This window comes from Poromitra crassiceps, assembly GCF_964638095.1.
Source record: "Poromitra crassiceps genome assembly, contig: HAP1_SCAFFOLD_389, whole genome shotgun sequence".
Lineage (NCBI taxonomy): Eukaryota > Metazoa > Chordata > Actinopteri > Beryciformes > Melamphaidae > Poromitra > Poromitra crassiceps.
Window position 1 is genome coordinate 121,936 of NW_028152015.1, and position 25,537 is coordinate 147,472.

The 25,537-nt window shown below is 43.9% G+C and overlaps 2 protein-coding genes across 2 annotated transcripts; both read right to left on the bottom strand.

Annotated features, from left to right (window-relative positions):
* Positions 1-849: 849 nt before the first annotated feature.
* Positions 850-14,336, bottom strand: LOC310771176 (WD repeat-containing protein 76-like). Its single transcript, XM_083663834.1, has 9 exons — positions 14,123-14,336; positions 12,756-12,917; positions 10,272-10,387; positions 9,931-10,038; positions 9,614-9,766; positions 9,465-9,518; positions 5,980-6,250; positions 4,675-4,837; positions 850-932 (listed from the first exon to the last, which is right to left on the bottom strand). Exons 1-7 carry the CDS (start codon positions 14,252-14,254, stop codon positions 5,995-5,997), a joined length of 981 nt encoding a protein of 326 aa, XP_083519960.1. The 5' UTR covers positions 14,255-14,336; the 3' UTR covers positions 850-932; positions 4,675-4,837; positions 5,980-5,994.
* Positions 14,282-25,003, bottom strand: LOC310771177 (WD repeat-containing protein 76-like; the record flags this gene model as incomplete). The annotated part of the gene is made up of 6 exons (XM_083663835.1): positions 24,875-25,003; positions 23,569-23,731; positions 22,202-22,312; positions 19,721-19,836; positions 19,380-19,487; positions 14,282-14,285 (listed from the first exon to the last, which is right to left on the bottom strand). The coding sequence occupies exons 2-6, from the start codon at positions 23,698-23,700 to the stop codon at positions 14,282-14,284; spliced, it is 471 nt and encodes a 156-aa protein (XP_083519961.1). The 5' UTR covers positions 23,701-23,731; positions 24,875-25,003.
* Positions 25,004-25,537: the final 534 nt, after the last annotated feature.

Here is a 25,537-nt window from a genome sequence, read left to right on the forward strand (position 1 = left end):
TGGATGTACCCGATGGAAGTCAGCAAAGGAGCTGTGGTGGTCATTGCTGAGGTGTCATATATCCTATGGAAAAAGAAAAGAAAATGCACATTCAATTTAGAGATGTAATTCCAAAACAAGTAGTGCAGTGCAAGTGCTTTAAGCTGTGTCAGCCCCACCTAATCGTGTTGTCCATACAGGAGCTGAGCACTCTGTTCCCTGTACTAGGGGAGAAATAAGCACTGGTTATGCTTAAAGAGTGGCCGTGCAGCTGGCAGACCGCCTGGCTCTCGGTCTTCTTCAGACAGCGGCTATCGTAAATACTCACAAGCCTGCAGAGAAGAAGGAAAATTAGTTTGGACTATTTATAGACTGGACAGACTACAGCTGAACTGACTACAAGCAGGCAATCCAATTTAACAACTTTAGAAAACAAATGATCAAAGTGATTACTGCTCTGGAGAAAATATAAATTAATCAAAGATATGAGTCATACCTGCTCTCGGCCACTGCAAAGTACTGCTTGTTTAGTGGATGGACGCTAACACAGTGAAGGCTCTTGGGGTTGAGGGTGTAGAGGGTGTGGAGGGACTCATGGGAGTTGCTGCAGAGAAATTAAAAACATTAAGAGATTAGAAGCAGCTTTGTACCAGTCTGGAAAACATTATGCATGTTTCTGACAATGTTGTTTATGATTAATAAAAAAAGAGAGCAGGCGGTTAGCACTCTTCATGCTTACTGACATTCAACATGATGAAGAGAGATGGTAAAGAATAGAGAAGTGCTGCATTTTTTAAATCATTAATACAACAGTTGAAGAAGATGGCAGTATGTTACCCTGGGGTGCGCCTATCCACAATGGCAACATCTCCACCAAATTGCCCGACAACTAGTGTCATACAGTCATGTGACAGGAAGTCAAAGGTTTTCAGGCCATCTTCAATAGAATACACCTGGTAGGAAGTAGAAAATGATTCAGATCAGCTGGTGAAGTAGGAATATCTTAAAACTGGAGTGGGTTTACAATTCATGCACGATTTTACATCAACTTAATGAGGACATGGAATGTTTTTTTAAACATCTCCACTGATTTATAAGTTTGTTGCAAAGCAGTAATGAGTAAGTCCAGAATATTTCAGCAAAATTAACAGATGTTGTGCTTGAGGGCGGCTGTTCCAACTACAGATTGTTTATTTTTTCTATATGCACACATCCAGGGAGAATCGAATTGAAAACCTTAACAAGCGTTAATGACCCATGCCAGCAGGCGGGGGAGGATTTCTCAATGCAGAAAATATATAGAGAATATATAGAGAAGGTAAACACTGTCCATCTGCTTATATTACGGAGATTGTAAACTGATGCAAAGTGGGTTGAAAATCGGCAAAGCCTTCCTTTAATTACACATAGCTGCATCAAGACTTGTTTGTGTAAAAACTGTTCCTGAAATGGAACTGTACACCTGTGATGTCAGCCCCAGCAGAATGTCCAGCAACAAGTGATGTCACAGGTGTTTAACACCCATTTAGAATCCTACCCTTTTCTCCATACTGTATTTCTGCCCTGGGGGCCTGTATCTTATTATAATATATATAGGGGGGGGGGGGGGGGAGGTTCATAATGATCATGAGCCCAAAATGTAAATTCATTACCCCCGCCCCCCCCAAAAATAAAATAATAATAACACCGCGCTCTTCAAGTTAAAAGGTATTGGTTCAAACTGTACTTACTGGCTGAAATTATGATTATTATTATCATTATATATACAGTATATATATATTGTTACAGAGTGATATGTGATTGACATGTGATTGTCAGGGACCCCCTTGTTTAACTCATTGAGTGCCAATGACGTCGATCGACGTCAAATGCGTTTTTTGACGGTGGGACGTGGATCAAAGCCTCCTGCATCTCCTGTACAAATATTGTAGCTATTGGATGTGTATAACCTATTTTACGGACTCATTAGGTGGCGACAGTGCTCTCCAGATTAGAGAAAGGTCAGGAAAACAGTAGGAAAAAGCCCCGTGATGAAAGTGAAACCGCTCATGCTGCAGGCGGAGCCATATAGATTGCTCTGGCTGCAGCTGACGTTGGCTGCGAACAGCAGTCAATCCGCTCCCACAACTGAGCCCCTCTGCCTCTGTCTGTCTGTCTGCATAGTTTCTCCACACGATTAGCCGCCAGAAAAGCAGCACCCGACACTGAAAAGCCAAACAATTCTCAGCAGTCCGGTTTGGCTTTTCCGTGTCGCGCTGGGAGCCGGCGCACAAAAACGGAGCACTCCGAAAATAGACGCTGGGTGCGTGAGGCTGTGTGTTAGTGTGGGGAGGAGTTTGCAGCTGAGGGGGGGGGAGAGGGGGGTGGGGCACGCAGGGCACCACACAACTACACCACGTCACTACATCAGAAAATATTAGCTAGAGTCAGTGAATGTGCTTGAAATGCTTCATTTCACAAAAGGCTGAATAACTCAGCTTCTAATTTGAAACGCCTGAAAACGCTGAAAACAACCTATCTTCTCCGGCTCATAACTAAAGAACGGAAAATGGTATCAATAAACTTTTTTTTGCTGATGATACAATAGAGTCTCCTTGTTCTTTGTGCGTGTTCGGTGTTTACATAGTAATATCACACAATATTCTGTGGGCCTCGAGAAATCACTGAAAACGCTCTGAAACTCTGGCACTGGGAGCGTCCGTTCTCCAAAAGTGGCTGGCACTCAATGAGTTAATTATAATATGTCAATTTACGTCTTTGCATCAGAGGATCAAACAGGAAGTGGGAGTGGCTTAGAGATTATATCCGTGGCATTTCAGGTGCGCAGGCCCCCCCCCCCCCCTCTCTGCCATGTTGGTCTGCTAGTCTGATCAGGAAGCCATGTATCGCTCCTGTTCCCCAGTGCTCTATTGATCCCTCCGTTTCCACGTGTATGGGTGTGACTGTGTGTGTGAGATATTATTTTGAATTAGCGTCCCCAATCTACTGAACGGGAGCTGCTGATGGCCCGCTCCACACTACCGACTGAGCTGTCCACACAAGCCGGGCTGTCTAGGTGTCATCGCCCCATGCTGATAGCAGGTGAGCTGCTCCCATTCACTTTGTGACTTCTTGTTTGATATTTCTGTGCAAAGACGTTCTGTGTTGTTGTGGCAGGTGTGGACTGACTAGACACGAGCTTGATCCTATTTTGAGAGCCAGATCTGTCACAATATATATATATATATATATATATATATATATATATATATATAGTAAATTCGTAGATAGATGCCACTGGGGAAGGGGGGGTGATCAATAAAACTACATTTTATGGAACAAAATTTACATCTTCAAAGAGGGCCTTCTCTACATCCATGCAGCGTAGAGATCCATCGTAGCTGAGGGTCAGCAGGTGGCTAGGATGAGTCCTGGAGAACATCATGCAGCTCACTGGACGCTGAGAGTGGGGCTCAAAAAGCAGCACGCCATCATCACCGTAATCACCACCCTTAACTCATTGAATGCCATGGACGTCCTTCGACGTCCAATTAAATAGTGACGTAGAGTGCCACGGACGTCCTTCGACGTCCAATGCGTTTTTTGACGGTGGGACGTCGATCAAAGCCTTCCGCAGCTCCTGTACAACTATAGTAGCTATTGGAGGTCTATAACCTATTTTACAGAAGCCTTAGGTGGCGACAGTGCTCTCCAGATTACAGAAATGTCAGGAATACACAGCCTGAAATAGCCTTGATGAAAGAGAACCCGCTCATGCTGCAGTCCAGAGCCATGTAGATTGTTCTGGCTGCAACTGACGGTGCGTGCGAACACAGTCAATCCGCGCACACAACTGAGTCCTTCTGCCTCTGTCTGTCTGTCAGCATAGTTTCTCCACATGATTAGCCGCTAGAAAAGCAGCAGCGCGACACTGAAAAGCCAAACCTTTCACTGCAGTCCGCGTGTGGCTTCTCCATGTTGCGCTGCCTGGGAGGCGGCGCTTCCCAGGCTTCCTAGACGCTTGGTGCGAGGCTGTGTGTTACTAGTGTGGGGAGGAGTTTTCAGCTGAGGGGGGGGAGGGGGGGAGGGGGGGTGGGGCACGCAGGGCAGGACACAACTACACCACATCACTACATCAGAAAATATTACCGTATCTAGAGTCAGTGAATGTGCTTGAAATGCTGCATTTCACAAAAGGCTGAATATCTCAGCTTATAATTTGAAATGCCTGAAAACGCTGAAAACAACCTATCTTCTCCGGCTCATAACTAAAGAACGGAAAATGGTATCAATAAACTTTTTTTTGCTGATGATACAATAGAGTCTCCTTGTTCTTTTTGCGTGTTCGGTGTTTACATAGTAATATCACACAATATTCTGTGGGCCTCGAGAAATCACTGAAAACGCTCTGAAAACTCTGGCACTGGGAGCGTCCGTTCTCCAAAAGTGGCTGGCACTCAATGAGTTAAAGAGTAAATAATAAATCAATCAAGTTGTACTGTAACACTGTACTTTTCCCCTAAGTGTCCAGTCATTGATGTTTTACTTCAGGAACTCATTTCCTTGTCATTTTAGCGGACATCCACAGGCTGGCAAAAGTAGGAACCAAATTTATGTATTTTTTGTGTCACTGGAATACGATTCAGAACATCCAAACTCCCAAATTCTAAAAAGATGGTGTTAGCAAATGGTTATGATCAAAGCAAAGAAACTCACCAAGTTCCAGAGTCCTACATGCCCCCATTTATCTCCTGCAGCCATGAGCAGACTGCTAGTGCAGGGGTGGAAGGCAGCAGAGTATATGCGTTGTTGAACCACTTTGGCCACTTGATCTTCAGTTATCCTCATGGTCTTAAGGGAAGAGCGATACCTGCATCACCTGCAACCACAAAGATGAACTGTAAAAGACCACACAAAAATATATTGTATAGTCAATTCTATTTAAACGCCCAGCGATGCATCAACATTTTTTTTTTTTTACAAATGTCAGATGTCTAAATATTCAGACTTAAACATCATAAACAGTCAGGACACAAAGTGACAAACAGGAGTCATGAGGTAAAGTTGTTTGAAGCCACTGTAGTTATCATAGTCTGAAGTCTCTAGTCGACTTCCTCAACGGTGGGACTGTGAGCCGGCTCCCGCCTGCTCTCTGCAGCCCTGTGCAGGTGTTGCTCTCTGGTACAACACACAATCTCCAGCTCTTTCTACGGGTGCTGGTACTGTTCTTTATCAGCCAGCTGGTTGTTATCCAGCCAGGCGATGGCCTGGTGGCACCTCTCCGCACCTTCCTCTGGTCCTCCTCGCTAATCTTGCCCTTCACGTTGAAGGCGTATGACTCCAGGGATTTTTTTTTATTATTTTTTGTGCATTCGTGCAGGACTTCACCTGGGAGGATCGACAGGCAAGGGAACAACTGTGGCCGAAAATCAAGCAAGCCAGATCGCTGGGTAAGGTGGCTTTCTACAAAGGCCACGTCGCAGTAATTGATGGACGTACAGTAAAGGCTTAATGTATTAAATGCAAACAGCAGTCAAAAGAAACAAGAAAAAAAACATATAGACAATATTCCAAGGTTTGGCCTGCCATTAAGAGAACAGTATAAAACTCAATCAATTGCGACTCCAAGAATGAACAGTCTAAATTCTTCGCCATACGGTGCATTACGCAAAACAGCCAGAAGATGGCGATGTTGCCCAAGGCAAACAGCCTGGCAGATAGCTAAAACGTCTAAAACAAGCAGCTATTGACAGCTGTCTATTTTTGAAAGAGCAGTTGGAGTATCAGGATGTTGGAAATAGTCCTGAAAGTGAGACAAATAGTAAAGGGAGAAACTAGGTTTTCTGAAGCTTTGAACCAATTGTGAACCTGGGGACATCTGCTGGTCAAATTTGAAACAGGATGCCCCCTAAAAACAATGATTTAGTAGCCTAGTCTACATTATCCTGAAACAAATCCAATTTGTGGGACTTCATAATAGACATATGTAGGCATTTATAAATGGTGGCGTTGTTCGTGCACGTTTTGGTCCTGGTCTCAGTTGGTGAAGACATGCAGGCGTCCTGAGTTGTTGCCGCCCAGCAAAGCATTCCTTGTAGGATGGAAGGCTGTGATGGACAGCACCGTGCTGAGGTGGTGGTCGTCTCTGAAGGAGTGCTGCAGCTGGCCGCTTTCGTGGAAGACCTGCACCTGGCGAGGCCGCTCCATGCTTCCCACCACAAAGCAGTCCTCTTGTTTAGGGTCCCACACTGCTGATAGCTTCGTCAGCCATCGGCCTGTGTTCAGGTTATGTCTGAAAATAAATTTCAGACAACTTAGCATACAGTATAGTCTGATGAAGAATGTGTTACCCACTTCTAGTAAAATCTGACTGGACTCACTGTAGCAGGAGTAATGGCATGTAAACAATTGCATTGCCTTTTCATGTGGTTTTTTCTACCAAAGAAAAAGAAAAGGAAATCCGCACTGTTTTTTAAGCTCCCACGTGAGTTTTTTAATTACAAAAAAGCAACGGGTCTTCATCAGGCAGTACAGAGAACAAGCTCTCTGTGCATGGGCATATATATAACCTCACATGGGGTGGTGGTGCCCCAATCAGGTGACGACAGACACCTGTGATCATTACAAAATACATAATTGTTGAAAGAGTCCACAAGAATACAACTTTTTTTAAAGATCATATAATAACAGAGGTAAACAAATTCTAAAATACCCGATACAAAAGAAATACAAGAAGTAAAACATGCAGGTGAATATTATTATCCCTATCTATACCAATAAGAAACCAAAGAAATGTAAAAGTATAGTACGGTAGGCCAAGGTAGGTTCAGGCAGGGTTTGAACCCAGGACTCCCAGGTGAGAGTCGTACGTGCTACCCACATGACCGAAGAGCCAGGCACATGTCTACAATGGCCAAGGTGTATACATATAACAACAGAATATAATAAAGTTAAAACATCACAGCAATGGCTTGACGTCTAGTTCTTCATTGAGGCCATACGGTGCCAACGTGTTGAGTGTATATATGTGAAAAGCCACACGTTGTAAAAGTCATTGTTCGTGGTCACCTCCTCTAGGGGGCTTTTCAACCTTCTCTATCCCCATGTACCGGAGTGAGGAGATGCTGTGTCCTGCTTGTTTGAAGTGGACTGCAACAGGGTTACGTTCATCACCGCATCTGATGTTGCTGCAATGCTCGCTAATCCTAGTGCGGAGGGCTCTAGACATTTTCCCCACATAAGCTAATCCACAAGGACATTTTATCTTTAAAAAAGTTGTATTCTTGTGGAAAGACCTACTCTTTCAACAATTATGTATTTTGTAATGATCACAGGTGTCTGTCATCACCTGATTGGGGCACCACCACCCCATGTGAGGTTATATATATGCCCATGCACAGAGAGCTTGTTCTCTGTACTGCCTGATGAAGACCCGTGAGGGTCAAAATGTTGCTTTTTTGTAATTAAAAAACTAACCGTGGGAGCTTAAAAAACAGTGTGCGGATTTCCTTTTCTTTTTCTATACGCGTATTTTTTCCAGCACCTGTTGAAATAATCTTGGATGTGCGTGCACTCTACTCTTCTGCATATTTCTACCAAAGACACACAATTGTTAATTTTGGTTTGACATTTTTTTTATGTACGGTAATTTAAGTGCCGAGTTGGAAAGGCTTGTTGTCGCTGTGATACTGGCTTATAATAAAACTGTAATAAAAATAGAAACAGTGATAAGTATTATGATGACCTGAGATAAACCTTCTACTACCCAAAACTCAAATGTATCAATCACTGTGGCACTGATGAAGATCCGCCATTAGGCCCTCTCTGCACTTTCACACAGAACCAAGCAGCCCTGCCATACAGGAGTGTGCTTTAGATAGCATCCACCCCTCCCGGATTGAAATTAGGCGTGAACCATGGGCGTTAAGCTTATTATGTCTGAGGAGTCTATTTATTTAATTTTATTTTGCCTTTATATAAACAGGTAAATCAGTGCGACCTGAATTTAACGAGCAACTTTCAATATTCGTCTGATCGACTTTATGGATCACAAAGGCAGCATCATGTATTACAAGCTACACGTAACGGAAGGCTTTCTTACCTTTGGTTCCAGTTTTTTTATAAAGCATATACCCATGTTGTGAAGTAGCCTAATTAAGTCCGTTCTGAAAGCGTGTTGACTGGAAGAAAAAAAGTGTGAAACAGCTGCAGTCTGATTTTAATAACGTTATCGACGGCGTCATTATAGACCACTTGGTTTCTACTTCTGGTTATGTCACTTTCAGAAGAACAGAGCGAATCTCAGGCACAGTGGGCAACGCAAGGCACACACCTGCTCAAGTGACTCGGGCTATAGTAGGAGCACAGTCTGAATGCTAACATTAGTTGTTTTTCGTAAGGGAACGCACAACAGGCGAGACAGCCTGCAGATATGCTTCGGTTAACTTATTTCTGATCGGAGAACTTCAATCTGGAGGTTGTTTTCCCTCAGTCCTCCTGTCATTTCTTTATGAATGAGCCGAGATTGCCGTCTTCCCGCGGCTTAGCCTTTTAGACAGACGTCGATTCTGCGCTGATACTACCTCTACCGGGGGAACGAAAGGCGTAACAAAATGACACGCCATTCCGTTCTTGCGACTTTTATACAGGAGGCATCATTCTACAGGCGGCGCCCCCGCCAGGCCAGTAAAATAATTGCAATTTGTTTTTTTGTTTTTCTGCTCTCCCCAAAATTTAAATATACCTTTATGGCATATTATTACAATTACAATATAGCAATAATGGTGTTGACAGTAATAGAAGATGCCAAATCATTCAAAACAATCAGCATTTTGCTTTTAGGAGCATTGTGCCAGCGTGCGGCGCTGTTCCAAAACATGTAAACGTGTCGTTGCCTGCGAAACGCTCATCCCATAATACAAATGTTCGCATCGCATCCCATAATAGTATGATGATACTTGGGATGCCATTGCGAACATAGATGCGAACAGGTTAGCTAAAAGTTTAGCGTCACCAGCGAGGGGCCCCACCGTTGCGGTCGAGGTACATTTCGAAATCCCTCCAGGCCTGAAAATCTTTCTAGGGGAAACACTGCAGGAGGCGAGACATAACGCTGCAACGAACGCGGCTTTCACAGTCTGTGTTAAAGGGGCTATAGATTGAGACAGCTTTCCTGATTTCCCCTCCCCTGATCAGGTAACATAATGACTTTGGAAAAACAGTTAGCAAGCACGACTCCCATAAAGATATATAAAAAGTATACAGGTGCCTGGGTCGGAGGATACTAGTAGGTGACAGATGTCCCGGCACACGCGGTTTAAGAAAAAATATCTTATTTATTGTGGGCAAGCAAGGTGATGAACGTTTCGCCTAGAAGCCTTCTAGGCGAAACGTTCATCACCTTGCTTGTATAATAAGATATTTTTTCTTAAACCGTGTGTGCCGGGACATCTGTAACATAATGACTTTCCCACACTGAGAGGCTATGTTCAAGTGAGTGGATGTACCCGATGGAAGTCAGCAAAGGAGCTGTGGTGGTCATTGCTGAGGTGTCATATATCCTATGGAAAAAGAAAAGAAAATGCACATTCAATTTAGAGATGTAATTCCAAAACAAGTAGTGCAGTGCAAGTGCTTTAAGCTGTGTCAGCCCCACCTAATCGTGTTGTCCATACAGGAGCTGAGCACTCTGTTCCCTGTACTAGGGGAGAAATAAGCACTGGTTATGCTTAAAGAGTGGCCGTGCAGCTGGCAGACCGCCTGGCTCTCGGTCTTCTTCAGACAGCGGCTATCGTAAATACTCACAAGCCTGCAGAGAAGAAGGAAAATTAGTTTGGACTATTTATAGACTGGACAGACTACAGCTGAACTGACTACAAGCAGGCAATCCAATTTAACAACTTTAGAAAACAAATGATCAAAGTGATTACTGCTCTGGAGAAAATATAAATTAATCAAAGATATGAGTCATACCTGCTCTCGGCCACTGCAAAGTACTGCTTGTTTAGTGGATGGACGCTAACACAGTGAAGGCTCTTGGGGTTGAGGGTGTAGAGGGTGTGGAGGGACTCATGGGAGTTGCTGCAGAGAAATTAAAAACATTAAGAGATTAGAAGCAGCTTTGTACCAGTCTGGAAAACATTATGCATGTTTCTGACAATGTTGTTTATGATTAATAAAAAAAGAGAGCAGGCGGTTAGCACTCTTCATGCTTACTGACATTCAACATGATGAAGAGAGATGGTAAAGAATAGAGAAGTGCTGCATTTTTTAAATCATTAATACAACAGTTGAAGAAGATGGCAGTATGTTACCCTGGGGTGCGCCTATCCACAATGGCAACATCTCCACCAAATTGCCCGACAACTAGTGTCATACAGTCATGTGACAGGAAGTCAAAGGTTTTCAGGCCATCTTCAATAGAATACACCTGGTAGGAAGTAGAAAATGATTCAGATCAGCTGGTGAAGTAGGAATATCTTAAAACTGGAGTGGGTTTACAATTCATGCACGATTTTACATCAACTTAATGAGGACATGGAATGTTTTTTTAAACATCTCCACTGATTTATAAGTTTGTTGCAAAGCAGTAATGAGTAAGTCCAGAATATTTCAGCAAAATTAACAGATGTTGTGCTTGAGGGCGGCTGTTCCAACTACAGATTGTTTATTTTTTCTATATGCACACATCCAGGGAGAATCGAATTGAAAACCTTAACAAGCGTTAATGACCCATGCCAGCAGGCGGGGGAGGATTTCTCAATGCAGAAAATATATAGAGAAGGTAAACACTGTCCATCTGCTTATATTACGGAGATTGTAAACTGATGCAAAGTGGGTTGAAAATCGGCAAAGCCTTCCTTTAATTACACATAGCTGCATCAAGACTTGTTTGTGTAAAAACTGTTCCTGAAATGGAACTGTACACCTGTGATGTCAGCCCCAGCAGAATGTCCAGCAACAAGTGATGTCACAGGTGTTTAACACCCATTTAGAATCCTACCCTTTTCTCCATACTGTATTTCTGCCCTGGGGGCCTGTATCTTATTATAATATATATAGGGGGGGGGGGGGGGGAGGTTCATAATGATCATGAGCCCAAAATGTAAATTCATTACCCCCGCCCCCCCCAAAAATAAAATAATAATAACACCGCGCTCTTCAAGTTAAAAGGTATTGGTTCAAACTGTACTTACTGGCTGAAATTATGATTATTATTATCATTATATATACAGTATATATATAGTTACAGAGTGATATGTGATTGACATGTGATTGTCAGGGACCCCCTTGTTTAACTCATTGAGTGCCAATGACGTCGATCGACGTCAAATGCGTTTTTTGACGGTGGGACGTGGATCAAAGCCTCCTGCATCTCCTGTACAAATATTGTAGCTATTGGATGTGTATAACCTATTTTACGGACTCATTAGGTGGCGACAGTGCTCTCCAGATTAGAGAAAGGTCAGGAAAACAGTAGGAAAAAGCCCCGTGATGAAAGTGAAACCGCTCATGCTGCAGGCGGAGCCATATAGATTGCTCTGGCTGCAGCTGACGTTGGCTGCGAACAGCAGTCAATCCGCTCCCACAACTGAGCCCCTCTGCCTCTGTCTGTCTGTCTGCATAGTTTCTCCACACGATTAGCCGCCAGAAAAGCAGCACCCGACACTGAAAAGCCAAACAATTCTCAGCAGTCCGGTTTGGCTTTTCCGTGTCGCGCTGGGAGCCGGCGCACAAAAACGGAGCACTCCGAAAATAGACGCTGGGTGCGTGAGGCTGTGTGTTAGTGTGGGGAGGAGTTTGCAGCTGAGGGGGGGGGAGAGGGGGGTGGGGCACGCAGGGCACCACACAACTACACCACGTCACTACATCAGAAAATATTAGCTAGAGTCAGTGAATGTGCTTGAAATGCTTCATTTCACAAAAGGCTGAATAACTCAGCTTCTAATTTGAAACGCCTGAAAACGCTGAAAACAACCTATCTTCTCCGGCTCATAACTAAAGAACGGAAAATGGTATCAATAAACTTTTTTTTGCTGATGATACAATAGAGTCTCCTTGTTCTTTGTGCGTGTTCGGTGTTTACATAGTAATATCACACAATATTCTGTGGGCCTCGAGAAATCACTGAAAACGCTCTGAAACTCTGGCACTGGGAGCGTCCGTTCTCCAAAAGTGGCTGGCACTCAATGAGTTAATTATAATATGTCAATTTACGTCTTTGCATCAGAGGATCAAACAGGAAGTGGGAGTGGCTTAGAGATTATATCCGTGGCATTTCAGGTGCGCAGGCCCCCCCCCCCCCCTCTCTGCCATGTTGGTCTGCTAGTCTGATCAGGAAGCCATGTATCGCTCCTGTTCCCCAGTGCTCTATTGATCCCTCCGTTTCCACGTGTATGGGTGTGACTGTGTGTGTGAGATATTATTTTGAATTAGCGTCCCCAATCTACTGAACGGGAGCTGCTGATGGCCCGCTCCACACTACCGACTGAGCTGTCCACACAAGCCGGGCTGTCTAGGTGTCATCGCCCCATGCTGATAGCAGGTGAGCTGCTCCCATTCACTTTGTGACTTCTTGTTTGATATTTCTGTGCAAAGACGTTCTGTGTTGTTGTGGCAGGTGTGGACTGACTAGACACGAGCTTGATCCTATTTTGAGAGCCAGATCTGTCACAATATATATATATATATATATATATATATATATATATATATATATATATAGTAAATTCGTAGATAGATGCCACTGGGGAAGGGGGGGTGATCAATAAAACTACATTTTATGGAACAAAATTTACATCTTCAAAGAGGGCCTTCTCTACATCCATGCAGCGTAGAGATCCATCGTAGCTGAGGGTCAGCAGGTGGCTAGGATGAGTCCTGGAGAACATCATGCAGCTCACTGGACGCTGAGAGTGGGGCTCAAAAAGCAGCACGCCATCATCACCGTAATCACCACCCTTAACTCATTGAATGCCATGGACGTCCTTCGACGTCCAATTAAATAGTGACGTAGAGTGCCACGGACGTCCTTCGACGTCCAATGCGTTTTTTGACGGTGGGACGTCGATCAAAGCCTTCCGCAGCTCCTGTACAACTATAGTAGCTATTGGAGGTCTATAACCTATTTTACAGAAGCCTTAGGTGGCGACAGTGCTCTCCAGATTACAGAAATGTCAGGAATACACAGCCTGAAATAGCCTTGATGAAAGAGAACCCGCTCATGCTGCAGTCCAGAGCCATGTAGATTGTTCTGGCTGCAACTGACGGTGCGTGCGAACACAGTCAATCCGCGCACACAACTGAGTCCTTCTGCCTCTGTCTGTCTGTCAGCATAGTTTCTCCACATGATTAGCCGCTAGAAAAGCAGCAGCGCGACACTGAAAAGCCAAACCTTTCACTGCAGTCCGCGTGTGGCTTCTCCATGTTGCGCTGCCTGGGAGGCGGCGCTTCCCAGGCTTCCTAGACGCTTGGTGCGAGGCTGTGTGTTACTAGTGTGGGGAGGAGTTTTCAGCTGAGGGGGGGGAGGGGGGGAGGGGGGGTGGGGCACGCAGGGCAGGACACAACTACACCACATCACTACATCAGAAAATATTACCGTATCTAGAGTCAGTGAATGTGCTTGAAATGCTGCATTTCACAAAAGGCTGAATATCTCAGCTTATAATTTGAAATGCCTGAAAACGCTGAAAACAACCTATCTTCTCCGGCTCATAACTAAAGAACGGAAAATGGTATCAATAAACTTTTTTTTGCTGATGATACAATAGAGTCTCCTTGTTCTTTTTGCGTGTTCGGTGTTTACATAGTAATATCACACAATATTCTGTGGGCCTCGAGAAATCACTGAAAACGCTCTGAAAACTCTGGCACTGGGAGCGTCCGTTCTCCAAAAGTGGCTGGCACTCAATGAGTTAAAGAGTAAATAATAAATCAATCAAGTTGTACTGTAACACTGTACTTTTCCCCTAAGTGTCCAGTCATTGATGTTTTACTTCAGGAACTCATTTCCTTGTCATTTTAGCGGACATCCACAGGCTGGCAAAAGTAGGAACCAAATTTATGTATTTTTTGTGTCACTGGAATACGATTCAGAACATCCAAACTCCCAAATTCTAAAAAGATGGTGTTAGCAAATGGTTATGATCAAAGCAAAGAAACTCACCAAGTTCCAGAGTCCTACATGCCCCCATTTATCTCCTGCAGCCATGAGCAGACTGCTAGTGCAGGGGTGGAAGGCAGCAGAGTATATGCGTTGTTGAACCACTTTGGCCACTTGATCTTCAGTTATCCTCATGGTCTTAAGGGAAGAGCGATACCTGCATCACCTGCAACCACAAAGATGAACTGTAAAAGACCACACAAAAATATATTGTATAGTCAATTCTATTTAAACGCCCAGCGATGCATCAACATTTTTTTTTTTTTTACAAATGTCAGATGTCTAAATATTCAGACTTGAACATCATAAACAGTCAGGACACAAAGTGACAAACAGGAGTCATGAGGTAAAGTTGTTTGAAGCCACTGTAGTTATCATAGTCTGAAGTCTCTAGTCGACTTCCTCAACGGTGGGACTGTGAGCCGGCTCCCGCCTGCTCTCTGCAGCCCTGTGCAGGTGTTGCTCTCTGGTACAACACACAATCTCCAGCTCTTTCTACGGGTGCTGGTACTGTTCTTTATCAGCCAGCTGGTTGTTATCCAGCCAGGCGATGGCCTGGTGGCACCTCTCCGCACCTTCCTCTGGTCCTCCTCGCTAATCTTGCCCTTCACGTTGAAGGCGTATGACTCCAGGGATTTTTTTTTATTATTTTTTGTGCATTCGTGCAGGACTTCACCTGGGAGGATCGACAGGCAAGGGAACAACTGTGGCCGAAAATCAAGCAAGCCAGATCGCTGGGTAAGGTGGCTTTCTACAAAGGCCACGTCGCAGTAATTGATGGACGTACAGTAAAGGCTTAATGTATTAAATGCAAACAGCAGTCAAAAGAAACAAGAAAAAAAACATATAGACAATATTCCAAGGTTTGGCCTGCCATTAAGAGAACAGTATAAAACTCAATCAATTGCGACTCCAAGAATGAACAGTCTAAATTCTTCGCCATACGGTGCATTACGCAAAACAGCCAGAAGATGGCGATGTTGCCCAAGGCAAACAGCCTGGCAGATAGCTAAAACGTCTAAAACAAGCAGCTATTGACAGCTGTCTATTTTTGAAAGAGCAGTTGGAGTATCAGGATGTTGGAAATAGTCCTGAAAGTGAGACAAATAGTAAAGGGAGAAACTAGGTTTTCTGAAGCTTTGAACCAATTGTGAACCTGGGGACATCTGCTGGTCAAATTTGAAACAGGATGCCCCCTAAAAACAATGATTTAGTAGCCTAGTCTACATTATCCTGAAACAAATCCAATTTGTGGGACTTCATAATAGACATATGTAGGCATTTATAAATGGTGGCGTTGTTCGTGCACGTTTTGGTCCTGGTCTCAGTTGGTGAAGACATGCAGGCGTCCTGAGTTGTTGCCGCCCAGCAAAGCATTCCTTGTAGGATGGAAGGCTGTGATGGACAGCACCGTGCTGAGGTGGTGGTCGTCTCTGAAGGAGTGCTGCAGCTGGCCGCTTTCGTGGAAGACCTGCACCTGGCGAGGCCGCTCCATGCTTCCCACCACAAAGCAGTCCTCTTGTTTAGGGTCCCACACTGCTGATAGCTTCGTCAGCCATCGGCCTGTGTTCAGGTTATGTCTGAAAATAAATTTCAGACAACTTAGCATACAGTATAGTCTGATGAAGAATGTGTTACCCACTTCTAGTAAAATCTGACTGGACTCACTGTAGCAGGAGTAATGGCATGTAAACAATTGCATTGCCTTTTCATGTGGTTTTTTCTACCAAAGAAAAAGAAAAGGAAATCCGCACTGTTTTTTAAGCTCCCACGTGAGTTTTTTAATTACAAAAAAGCAACGGGTCTTCATCAGGCAGTACAGAGAACAAGCTCTCTGTGCATGGGCATATATATAACCTCACATGGGGTGGTGGTGCCCCAATCAGGTGACGACAGACACCTGTGATCATTACAAAATACATAATTGTTGAAAGAGTCCACAAGAATACAACTTTTTTTAAAGATCATATAATAACAGAGGTAAACAAATTCTAAAATACCCGATACAAAAGAAATACAAGAAGTAAAACATGCAGGTGAATATTATTATCCCTATCTATACCAATAAGAAACCAAAGAAATGTAAAAGTATAGTACGGTAGGCCAAGGTAGGTTCAGGCAGGGTTTGAACCCAGGACTCCCAGGTGAGAGTCGTACGTGCTACCCACATGACCGAAGAGCCAGGCACATGTCTACAATGGCCAAGGTGTATACATATAACAACAGAATATAATAAAGTTAAAACATCACAGCAATGGCTTGACGTCTAGTTCTTCATTGAGGCCATACGGTGCCAACGTGTTGAGTGTATATATGTGAAAAGCCACACGTTGTAAAAGTCATTGTTCGTGGTCACCTCCTCTAGGGGGCTTTTCAACCTTCTCTATCCCCATGTACCGGAGTGAGGAGATGCTGTGTCCTGCTTGTTTGAAGTGGACTGCAACAGGGTTACGTTCATCACCGCATCTGATGTTGCTGCAATGCTCGCTAATCCTAGTGCGGAGGGCTCTAGACATTTTCCCCACATAAGCTAATCCACAAGGACATTTTATCTTTAAAAAAGTTGTATTCTTGTGGAAAGACCTACTCTTTCAACAATTATGTATTTTGTAATGATCACAGGTGTCTGTCATCACCTGATTGGGGCACCACCACCCCATGTGAGGTTATATATATGCCCATGCACAGAGAGCTTGTTCTCTGTACTGCCTGATGAAGACCCGTGAGGGTCAAAATGTTGCTTTTTTGTAATTAAAAAACTAACCGTGGGAGCTTAAAAAACAGTGTGCGGATTTCCTTTTCTTTTTCTATACGCGTATTTTTTCCAGCACCTGTTGAAATAATCTTGGATGTGCGTGCACTCTACTCTTCTGCATATTTCTACCAAAGACACACAATTGTTAATTTTGGTTTGACATTTTTTTTATGTACGGTAATTTAAGTGCCGAGTTGGAAAGGCTTGTTGTCGCTGTGATACTGGCTTATAATAAAACTGTAATAAAAATAGAAACAGTGATAAGTATTATGATGACCTGAGATAAACCTTCTACTACCCAAAACTCAAATGTATCAATCACTGTGGCACTGATGAAGATCCGCCATTAGGCCCTCTCTGCACTTTCACACAGAACCAAGCAGCCCTGCCATACAGGAGTGTGCTTTAGATAGCATCCACCCCTCCCGGATTGAAATTAGGCGTGAACCATGGGCGTTAAGCTTATTATGTCTGAGGAGTCTATTTATTTAATTTTATTTTGCCTTTATATAAACAGGTAAATCAGTGCGACCTGAATTTAACGAGCAACTTTCAATATTCGTCTGATCGACTTTATGGATCACAAAGGCAGCATCATGTATTACAAGCTACACGTAACGGAAGGCTTTCTTACCTTTGGTTCCAGTTTTTTTATAAAGCATATACCCATGTTGTGAAGTAGCCTAATTAAGTCCGTTCTGAAAGCGTGTTGACTGGAAGAAAAAAAGTGTGAAACAGCTGCAGTCTGATTTTAATAACGTTATCGACGGCGTCATTATAGACCACTTGGTTTCTACTTCTGGTTATGTCACTTTCAGAAGAACAGAGCGAATCTCAGGCACAGTGGGCAACGCAAGGCACACACCTGCTCAAGTGACTCGGGCTATAGTAGGAGCACAGTCTGAATGCTAACATTAGTTGTTTTTCGTAAGGGAACGCACAACAGGCGAGACAGCCTGCAGATATGCTTCGGTTAACTTATTTCTGATCGGAGAACTTCAATCTGGAGGTTGTTTTCCCTCAGTCCTCCTGTCATTTCTTTATGAATGAGCCGAGATTGCCGTCTTCCCGCGGCTTAGCCTTTTAGACAGACGTCGATTCTGCGCTGATACTACCTCTACCGGGGGAACGAAAGGCGTAACAAAATGACACGCCATTCCGTTCTTGCGACTTTTATACAGGAGGCATCATTCTACAGGCGGCGCCCCCGCCAGGCCAGTAAAATAATTGCAATTTGTTTTTTTGTTTTTCTGCTCTCCCCAAAATTTAAATATACCTTTATGGCATATTATTACAATTACAATATAGCAATAATGGTGTTGACAGTAATAGAAGATGCCAAATCATTCAAAACAATCAGCATTTTGCTTTTAGGAGCATTGTGCCAGCGTGCGGCGCTGTTCCAAAACATGTAAACGTGTCGTTGCCTGCGAAACGCTCATCCCATAATACAAATGTTCGCATCGCATCCCATAATAGTATGATGATACTTGGGATGCCATTGCGAACATAGATGCGAACAGGTTAGCTAAAAGTTTAGCGTCACCAGCGAGGGGCCCCACCGTTGCGGTCGAGGTACATTTCGAAATCCCTCCAGGCCTGAAAATCTTTCTAGGGGAAACACTGCAGGAGGCGAGACATAACGCTGCAACGAACGCGGCTTTCACAGTCTGTGTTAAAGGGGCTATAGATTGAGACAGCTTTCCTGATTTCCCCTCCCCTGATCAGGTAACATAATGACTTTGGAAAAACAGTTAGCAAGCACGACTCCCATAAAGATATATAAAAAGTATACAGGTGCCTGGGTCGGAGGATACTAGTAGGTGACAGATGTCCCGGCACACGCGGTTTAAGAAAAAATATCTTATTTATTGTGGGCAAGCAAGGTGATGAACGTTTCGCCTAGAAGCCTTCTAGGCGAAACGTTCATCACCTTGCTTGTATAATAAGATATTTTTTCTTAAACCGTGTGTGCCGGGACATCTGTAACATAATGACTTTCCCACACTGAGAGGCTATGTTCAAGTGAGTGGATGTACCCGATGGAAGTCAGCAAAGGAGCTGTGGTGGTCATTGCTGAGGTGTCATATATCCTATGGAAAAAGAAAAGAAAATGCACATTCAATTTAGAGATGTAATTCCAAAACAAGTAGTGCAGTGCAAGTGCTTTAAGCTGTGTCAGCCCCACCTAATCGTGTTGTCCATACAGGAGCTGAGCACTCTGTTCCCTGTACTAGGGGAGAAATAAGCACTGGTTATGCTTAAAGAGTGGCCGTGCAGCTGGCAGACCGCCTGGCTCTCGGTCTTCTTCAGACAGCGGCTATCGTAAATACTCACAAGCCTGCAGAGAAGAAGGAAAATTAGTTTGGACTATTTATAGACTGGACAGACTACAGCTGAACTGACTACAAGCAGGCAATCCAATTTAACAACTTTAGAAAACAAATGATCAAAGTGATTACTGCTCTGGAGAAAATATAAATTAATCAAAGATATGAGTCATACCTGCTCTCGGCCACTGCAAAGTACTGCTTGTTTAGTGGATGGACGCTAACACAGTGAAGGCTCTTGGGGTTGAGGGTGTAGAGGGTGTGGAGGGACTCATGGGAGTTGCTGCAGAGAAATTAAAAACATTAAGAGATTAGAAGCAGCTTTGTACCAGTCTGGAAAACATTATGCATGTTTCTGACAATGTTGTTTATGATTAATAAAAAAAGAGAGCAGGCGGTTAGCACTCTTCATGCTTACTGACATTCAACATGATGAAGAGAGATGGTAAAGAATAGAGAAGTGCTGCATTTTTTAAATCATTAATACAACAGTTGAAGAAGATGGCAGTATGTTACCCTGGGGTGCGCCTATCCACAATGGCAACATCTCCACCAAATTGCCCGACAACTAGTGTCATACAGTCATGTGACAGGAAGTCAAAGGTTTTCAGGCCATCTTCAATAGAATACACCTGGTAGGAAGTAGAAAATGATTCAGATCAGCTGGTGAAGTAGGAATATCTTAAAACTGGAGTGGGTTTACAATTCATGCACGATTTTACATCAACTTAATGAGGACATGGAATGTTTTTTTAAACATCTCCACTGATTTATAAGTTTGTTGCAAAGCAGTAATGAGTAAGTCCAGAATATTTCAGCAAAATTAACAGATGTTGTGCTTGAGGGCGGCTGTTCCAACTACAGATTGTTTATTTTTTCTATATGCACACATCCAGGGAGAATCGAATTGAAAACCTTAACAAGCGTTAATGACCCATGCCAGCAGGCGGGGGAGGATTTCTCAATGCAGAAAATATATAGAGAAGGTAAACACTGTCCATCTGCTTATATTACGGAGATTGTAAACTGATGCAAAGTGGGTTGAAAATCGGCAAAGCCTTCCTTTAATTACACATAGCTGCATCAAGACTTGTTTGTGTAAAAACTGTTCCTGAAATGGAACTGTACACCTGTGATGTCAGCCCCAGCAGAATGTCCAGCAACAAGTGATGTCACAGGTGTTTAACACCCATTTAGAATCCTACCCTTTTCTCCATACTGTATTTCTGCCCTGGGGGCCTGTATCTTATTATAATATATATAGGGGGGGGGGGGGGGGGAGGTTCATAATGATCATGAGCCCAAAATGTAAATTCATTACCCCCGCCCCCCCCAAAAATAAAATAATAATAACACCGCGCTCTTCAAGTTAAAAGGTATTGGTTCAAACTGTACTTACTGGCTGAAATTATGATTATTATTATCATTATATATACAGTATATATATAGTTACAGAGTGATATGTGATTGACATGTGATTGTCAGGGACCCCCTTGTTTAACTCATTGAGTGCCAATGACGTCGATCGACGTCAAATGCGTTTTTTGACGGTGGGACGTGGATCAAAGCCTCCTGCATCTCCTGTACAAATATTGTAGCTATTGGATGTGTATAACCTATTTTACGGACTCATTAGGTGGCGACAGTGCTCTCCAGATTAGAGAAAGGTCAGGAAAACAGTAGGAAAAAGCCCCGTGATGAAAGTGAAACCGCTCATGCTGCAGGCGGAGCCATATAGATTGCTCTGGCTGCAGCTGACGTTGGCTGCGAACAGCAGTCAATCCGCTCCCACAACTGAGCCCCTCTGCCTCTGTCTGTCTGTCTGCATAGTTTCTCCACACGATTAGCCGCCAGAAAAGCAGCACCCGACACTGAAAAGCCAAACAATTCTCAGCAGTCCGGTTTGGCTTTTCCGTGTCGCGCTGGGAGCCGGCGCACAAAAACGGAGCACTCCGAAAATAGACGCTGGGTGCGTGAGGCTGTGTGTTAGTGTGGGGAGGAGTTTGCAGCTGAGGGGGGGGGAGAGGGGGGTGGGGCACGCAGGGCACCACACAACTACACCACGTCACTACATCAGAAAATATTAGCTAGAGTCAGTGAATGTGCTTGAAATGCTTCATTTCACAAAAGGCTGAATAACTCAGCTTCTAATTTGAAACGCCTGAAAACGCTGAAAACAACCTATCTTCTCCGGCTCATAACTAAAGAACGGAAAATGGTATCAATAAACTTTTTTTTGCTGATGATACAATAGAGTCTCCTTGTTCTTTGTGCGTGTTCGGTGTTTACATAGTAATATCACACAATATTCTGTGGGCCTCGAGAAATCACTGAAAACGCTCTGAAACTCTGGCACTGGGAGCGTCCGTTCTCCAAAAGTGGCTGGCACTCAATGAGTTAATTATAATATGTCAATTTACGTCTTTGCATCAGAGGATCAAACAGGAAGTGGGAGTGGCTTAGAGATTATATCCGTGGCATTTCAGGTGCGCAGGCCCCCCCCCCCCCCTCTCTGCCATGTTGGTCTGCTAGTCTGATCAGGAAGCCATGTATCGCTCCTGTTCCCCAGTGCTCTATTGATCCCTCCGTTTCCACGTGTATGGGTGTGACTGTGTGTGTGAGATATTATTTTGAATTAGCGTCCCCAATCTACTGAACGGGAGCTGCTGATGGCCCGCTCCACACTACCGACTGAGCTGTCCACACAAGCCGGGCTGTCTAGGTGTCATCGCCCCATGCTGATAGCAGGTGAGCTGCTCCCATTCACTTTGTGACTTCTTGTTTGATATTTCTGTGCAAAGACGTTCTGTGTTGTTGTGGCAGGTGTGGACTGACTAGACACGAGCTTGATCCTATTTTGAGAGCCAGATCTGTCACAATATATATATATATATATATATATATATATATATATATATATATAGTAAATTCGTAGATAGATGCCACTGGGGAAGGGGGGGTGATCAATAAAACTACATTTTATGGAACAAAATTTACATCTTCAAAGAGGGCCTTCTCTACATCCATGCAGCGTAGAGATCCATCGTAGCTGAGGGTCAGCAGGTGGCTAGGATGAGTCCTGGAGAACATCATGCAGCTCACTGGACGCTGAGAGTGGGGCTCAAAAAGCAGCACGCCATCATCACCGTAATCACCACCCTTAACTCATTGAATGCCATGGACGTCCTTCGACGTCCAATTAAATAGTGACGTAGAGTGCCACGGACGTCCTTCGACGTCCAATGCGTTTTTTGACGGTGGGACGTCGATCAAAGCCTTCCGCAGCTCCTGTACAACTATAGTAGCTATTGGAGGTCTATAACCTATTTTACAGAAGCCTTAGGTGGCGACAGTGCTCTCCAGATTACAGAAATGTCAGGAATACACAGCCTGAAATAGCCTTGATGAAAGAGAACCCGCTCATGCTGCAGTCCAGAGCCATGTAGATTGTTCTGGCTGCAACTGACGGTGCGTGCGAACACAGTCAATCCGCGCACACAACTGAGTCCTTCTGCCTCTGTCTGTCTGTCAGCATAGTTTCTCCACATGATTAGCCGCTAGAAAAGCAGCAGCGCGACACTGAAAAGCCAAACCTTTCACTGCAGTCCGCGTGTGGCTTCTCCATGTTGCGCTGCCTGGGAGGCGGCGCTTCCCAGGCTTCCTAGACGCTTGGTGCGAGGCTGTGTGTTACTAGTGTGGGGAGGAGTTTTCAGCTGAGGGGGGGGAGGGGGGGAGGGGGGGTGGGGCACGCAGGGCAGGACACAACTACACCACATCACTACATCAGAAAATATTACCGTATCTAGAGTCAGTGAATGTGCTTGAAATGCTGCATTTCACAAAAGGCTGAATATCTCAGCTTATAATTTGAAATGCCTGAAAACGCTGAAAACAACCTATCTTCTCCGGCTCATAACTAAAGAACGGAAAATGGTATCAATAAACTTTTTTTTGCTGATGATACAATAGAGTCTCCTTGTTCTTTTTGCGTGTTCGGTGTTTACATAGTAATATCACACAATATTCTGTGGGCCTCGAGAAATCACTGAAAATGCTCTGAAAACTCTGGCACTGGGAGCGTCCGTTCTCCAAAAGTGGCTGGCACTCAATGAGTTAAAGAGTAAATAATAAATCAATCAAGTTGTACTGTAACACTGTACTTTTCCCCTAAGTGTCCAGTCATTGATGTTTTACTTCAGGAACTCATTTCCTTGTCATTTTAGCGGACATCCACAGGCTGGCAAAAGTAGGAACCAAATTTATGTATTTTTTGTGTCACTGGAATACGATTCAGAACATCCAAACTCCCAAATTCTAAAAAGATGGTGTTAGCAAATGGTTATGATCAAAGCAAAGAAACTCACCAAGTTCCAGAGTCCTACATGCCCCCATTTATCTCCTGCAGCCATGAGCAGACTGCTAGTGCAGGGGTGGAAGGCAGCAGAGTATATGCGTTGTTGAACCACTTTGGCCACTTGATCTTCAGTTATCCTCATGGTCTTAAGGGAAGAGCGATACCTGCATCACCTGCAACCACAAAGATGAACTGTAAAAGACCACACAAAAATATATTGTATAGTCAATTCTATTTAAACGCCCAGCGATGCATCAACATTTTTTTTTTTTTTACAAATGTCAGATGTCTAAATATTCAGACTTAAACATCATAAACAGTCAGGACACAAAGTGACAAACAGGAGTCATGAGGTAAAGTTGTTTGAAGCCACTGTAGTTATCATAGTCTGAAGTCTCTAGTCGACTTCCTCAACGGTGGGACTGTGAGCCGGCTCCCGCCTGCTCTCTGCAGCCCTGTGCAGGTGTTGCTCTCTGGTACAACACACAATCTCCAGCTCTTTCTACGGGTGCTGGTACTGTTCTTTATCAGCCAGCTGGTTGTTATCCAGCCAGGCGATGGCCTGGTGGCACCTCTCCGCACCTTCCTCTGGTCCTCCTCGCTAATCTTGCCCTTCACGTTGAAGGCGTATGACTCCAGGGATTTTTTTTTATTATTTTTTGTGCATTCGTGCAGGACTTCACCTGGGAGGATCGACAGGCAAGGGAACAACTGTGGCCGAAAATCAAGCAAGCCAGATCGCTGGGTAAGGTGGCTTTCTACAAAGGCCACGTCGCAGTAATTGATGGACGTACAGTAAAGGCTTAATGTATTAAATGCAAACAGCAGTCAAAAGAAACAAGAAAAAAAACATATAGACAATATTCCAAGGTTTGGCCTGCCATTAAGAGAACAGTATAAAACTCAATCAATTGCGACTCCAAGAATGAACAGTCTAAATTCTTCGCCATACGGTGCATTACGCAAAACAGCCAGAAGATGGCGATGTTGCCCAAGGCAAACAGCCTGGCAGATAGCTAAAACGTCTAAAACAAGCAGCTATTGACAGCTGTCTATTTTTGAAAGAGCAGTTGGAGTATCAGGATGTTGGAAATAGTCCTGAAAGTGAGACAAATAGTAAAGGGAGAAACTAGGTTTTCTGAAGCTTTGAACCAATTGTGAACCTGGGGACATCTGCTGGTCAAATTTGAAACAGGATGCCCCCTAAAAACAATGATTTAGTAGCCTAGTCTACATTATCCTGAAACAAATCCAATTTGTGGGACTTCATAATAGACATATGTAGGCATTTATAAATGGTGGCGTTGTTCGTGCACGTTTTGGTCCTGGTCTCAGTTGGTGAAGACATGCAGGCGTCCTGAGTTGTTGCCGCCCAGCAAAGCATTCCTTGTAGGATGGAAGGCTGTGATGGACAGCACCGTGCTGAGGTGGTGGTCGTCTCTGAAGGAGTGCTGCAGCTGGCCGCTTTCGTGGAAGACCTGCACCTGGCGAGGCCGCTCCATGCTTCCCACCACAAAGCAGTCCTCTTGTTTAGGGTCCCACACTGCTGATAGCTTCGTCAGCCATCGGCCTGTGTTCAGGTTATGTCTGAAAATAAATTTCAGACAACTTAGCATACAGTATAGTCTGATGAAGAATGTGTTACCCACTTCTAGTAAAATCTGACTGGACTCACTGTAGCAGGAGTAATGGCATGTAAACAATTGCATTGCCTTTTCATGTGGTTTTTTCTACCAAAGAAAAAGAAAAGGAAATCCGCACTGTTTTTTAAGCTCCCACGTGAGTTTTTTAATTACAAAAAAGCAACGGGTCTTCATCAGGCAGTACAGAGAACAAGCTCTCTGTGCATGGGCATATATATAACCTCACATGGGGTGGTGGTGCCCCAATCAGGTGACGACAGACACCTGTGATCATTACAAAATACATAATTGTTGAAAGAGTCCACAAGAATACAACTTTTTTTAAAGATCATATAA

Excerpts from the sequence above, each read along its gene's own strand:
- LOC310771176 (XM_083663834.1), bottom strand. The coding sequence starts at position 14,254 with ATGAGGATAACTGAAGATCAAGTGGCCAAAGTGGTTCAACAACGCATA. Across the intron at positions 10,388-12,755 it reads AGAAGGCCCTCTTTGAAGAT|GTGTATTCTATTGAAGATGG; the intron begins GTAAATTTTGTT and ends ACTTCCTACCAG. Across the intron at positions 9,519-9,613 it reads TGTATGGACAACACGATTAG|GATATATGACACCTCAGCAA; the intron begins GTGGGGCTGACA and ends CTTTTTCCATAG.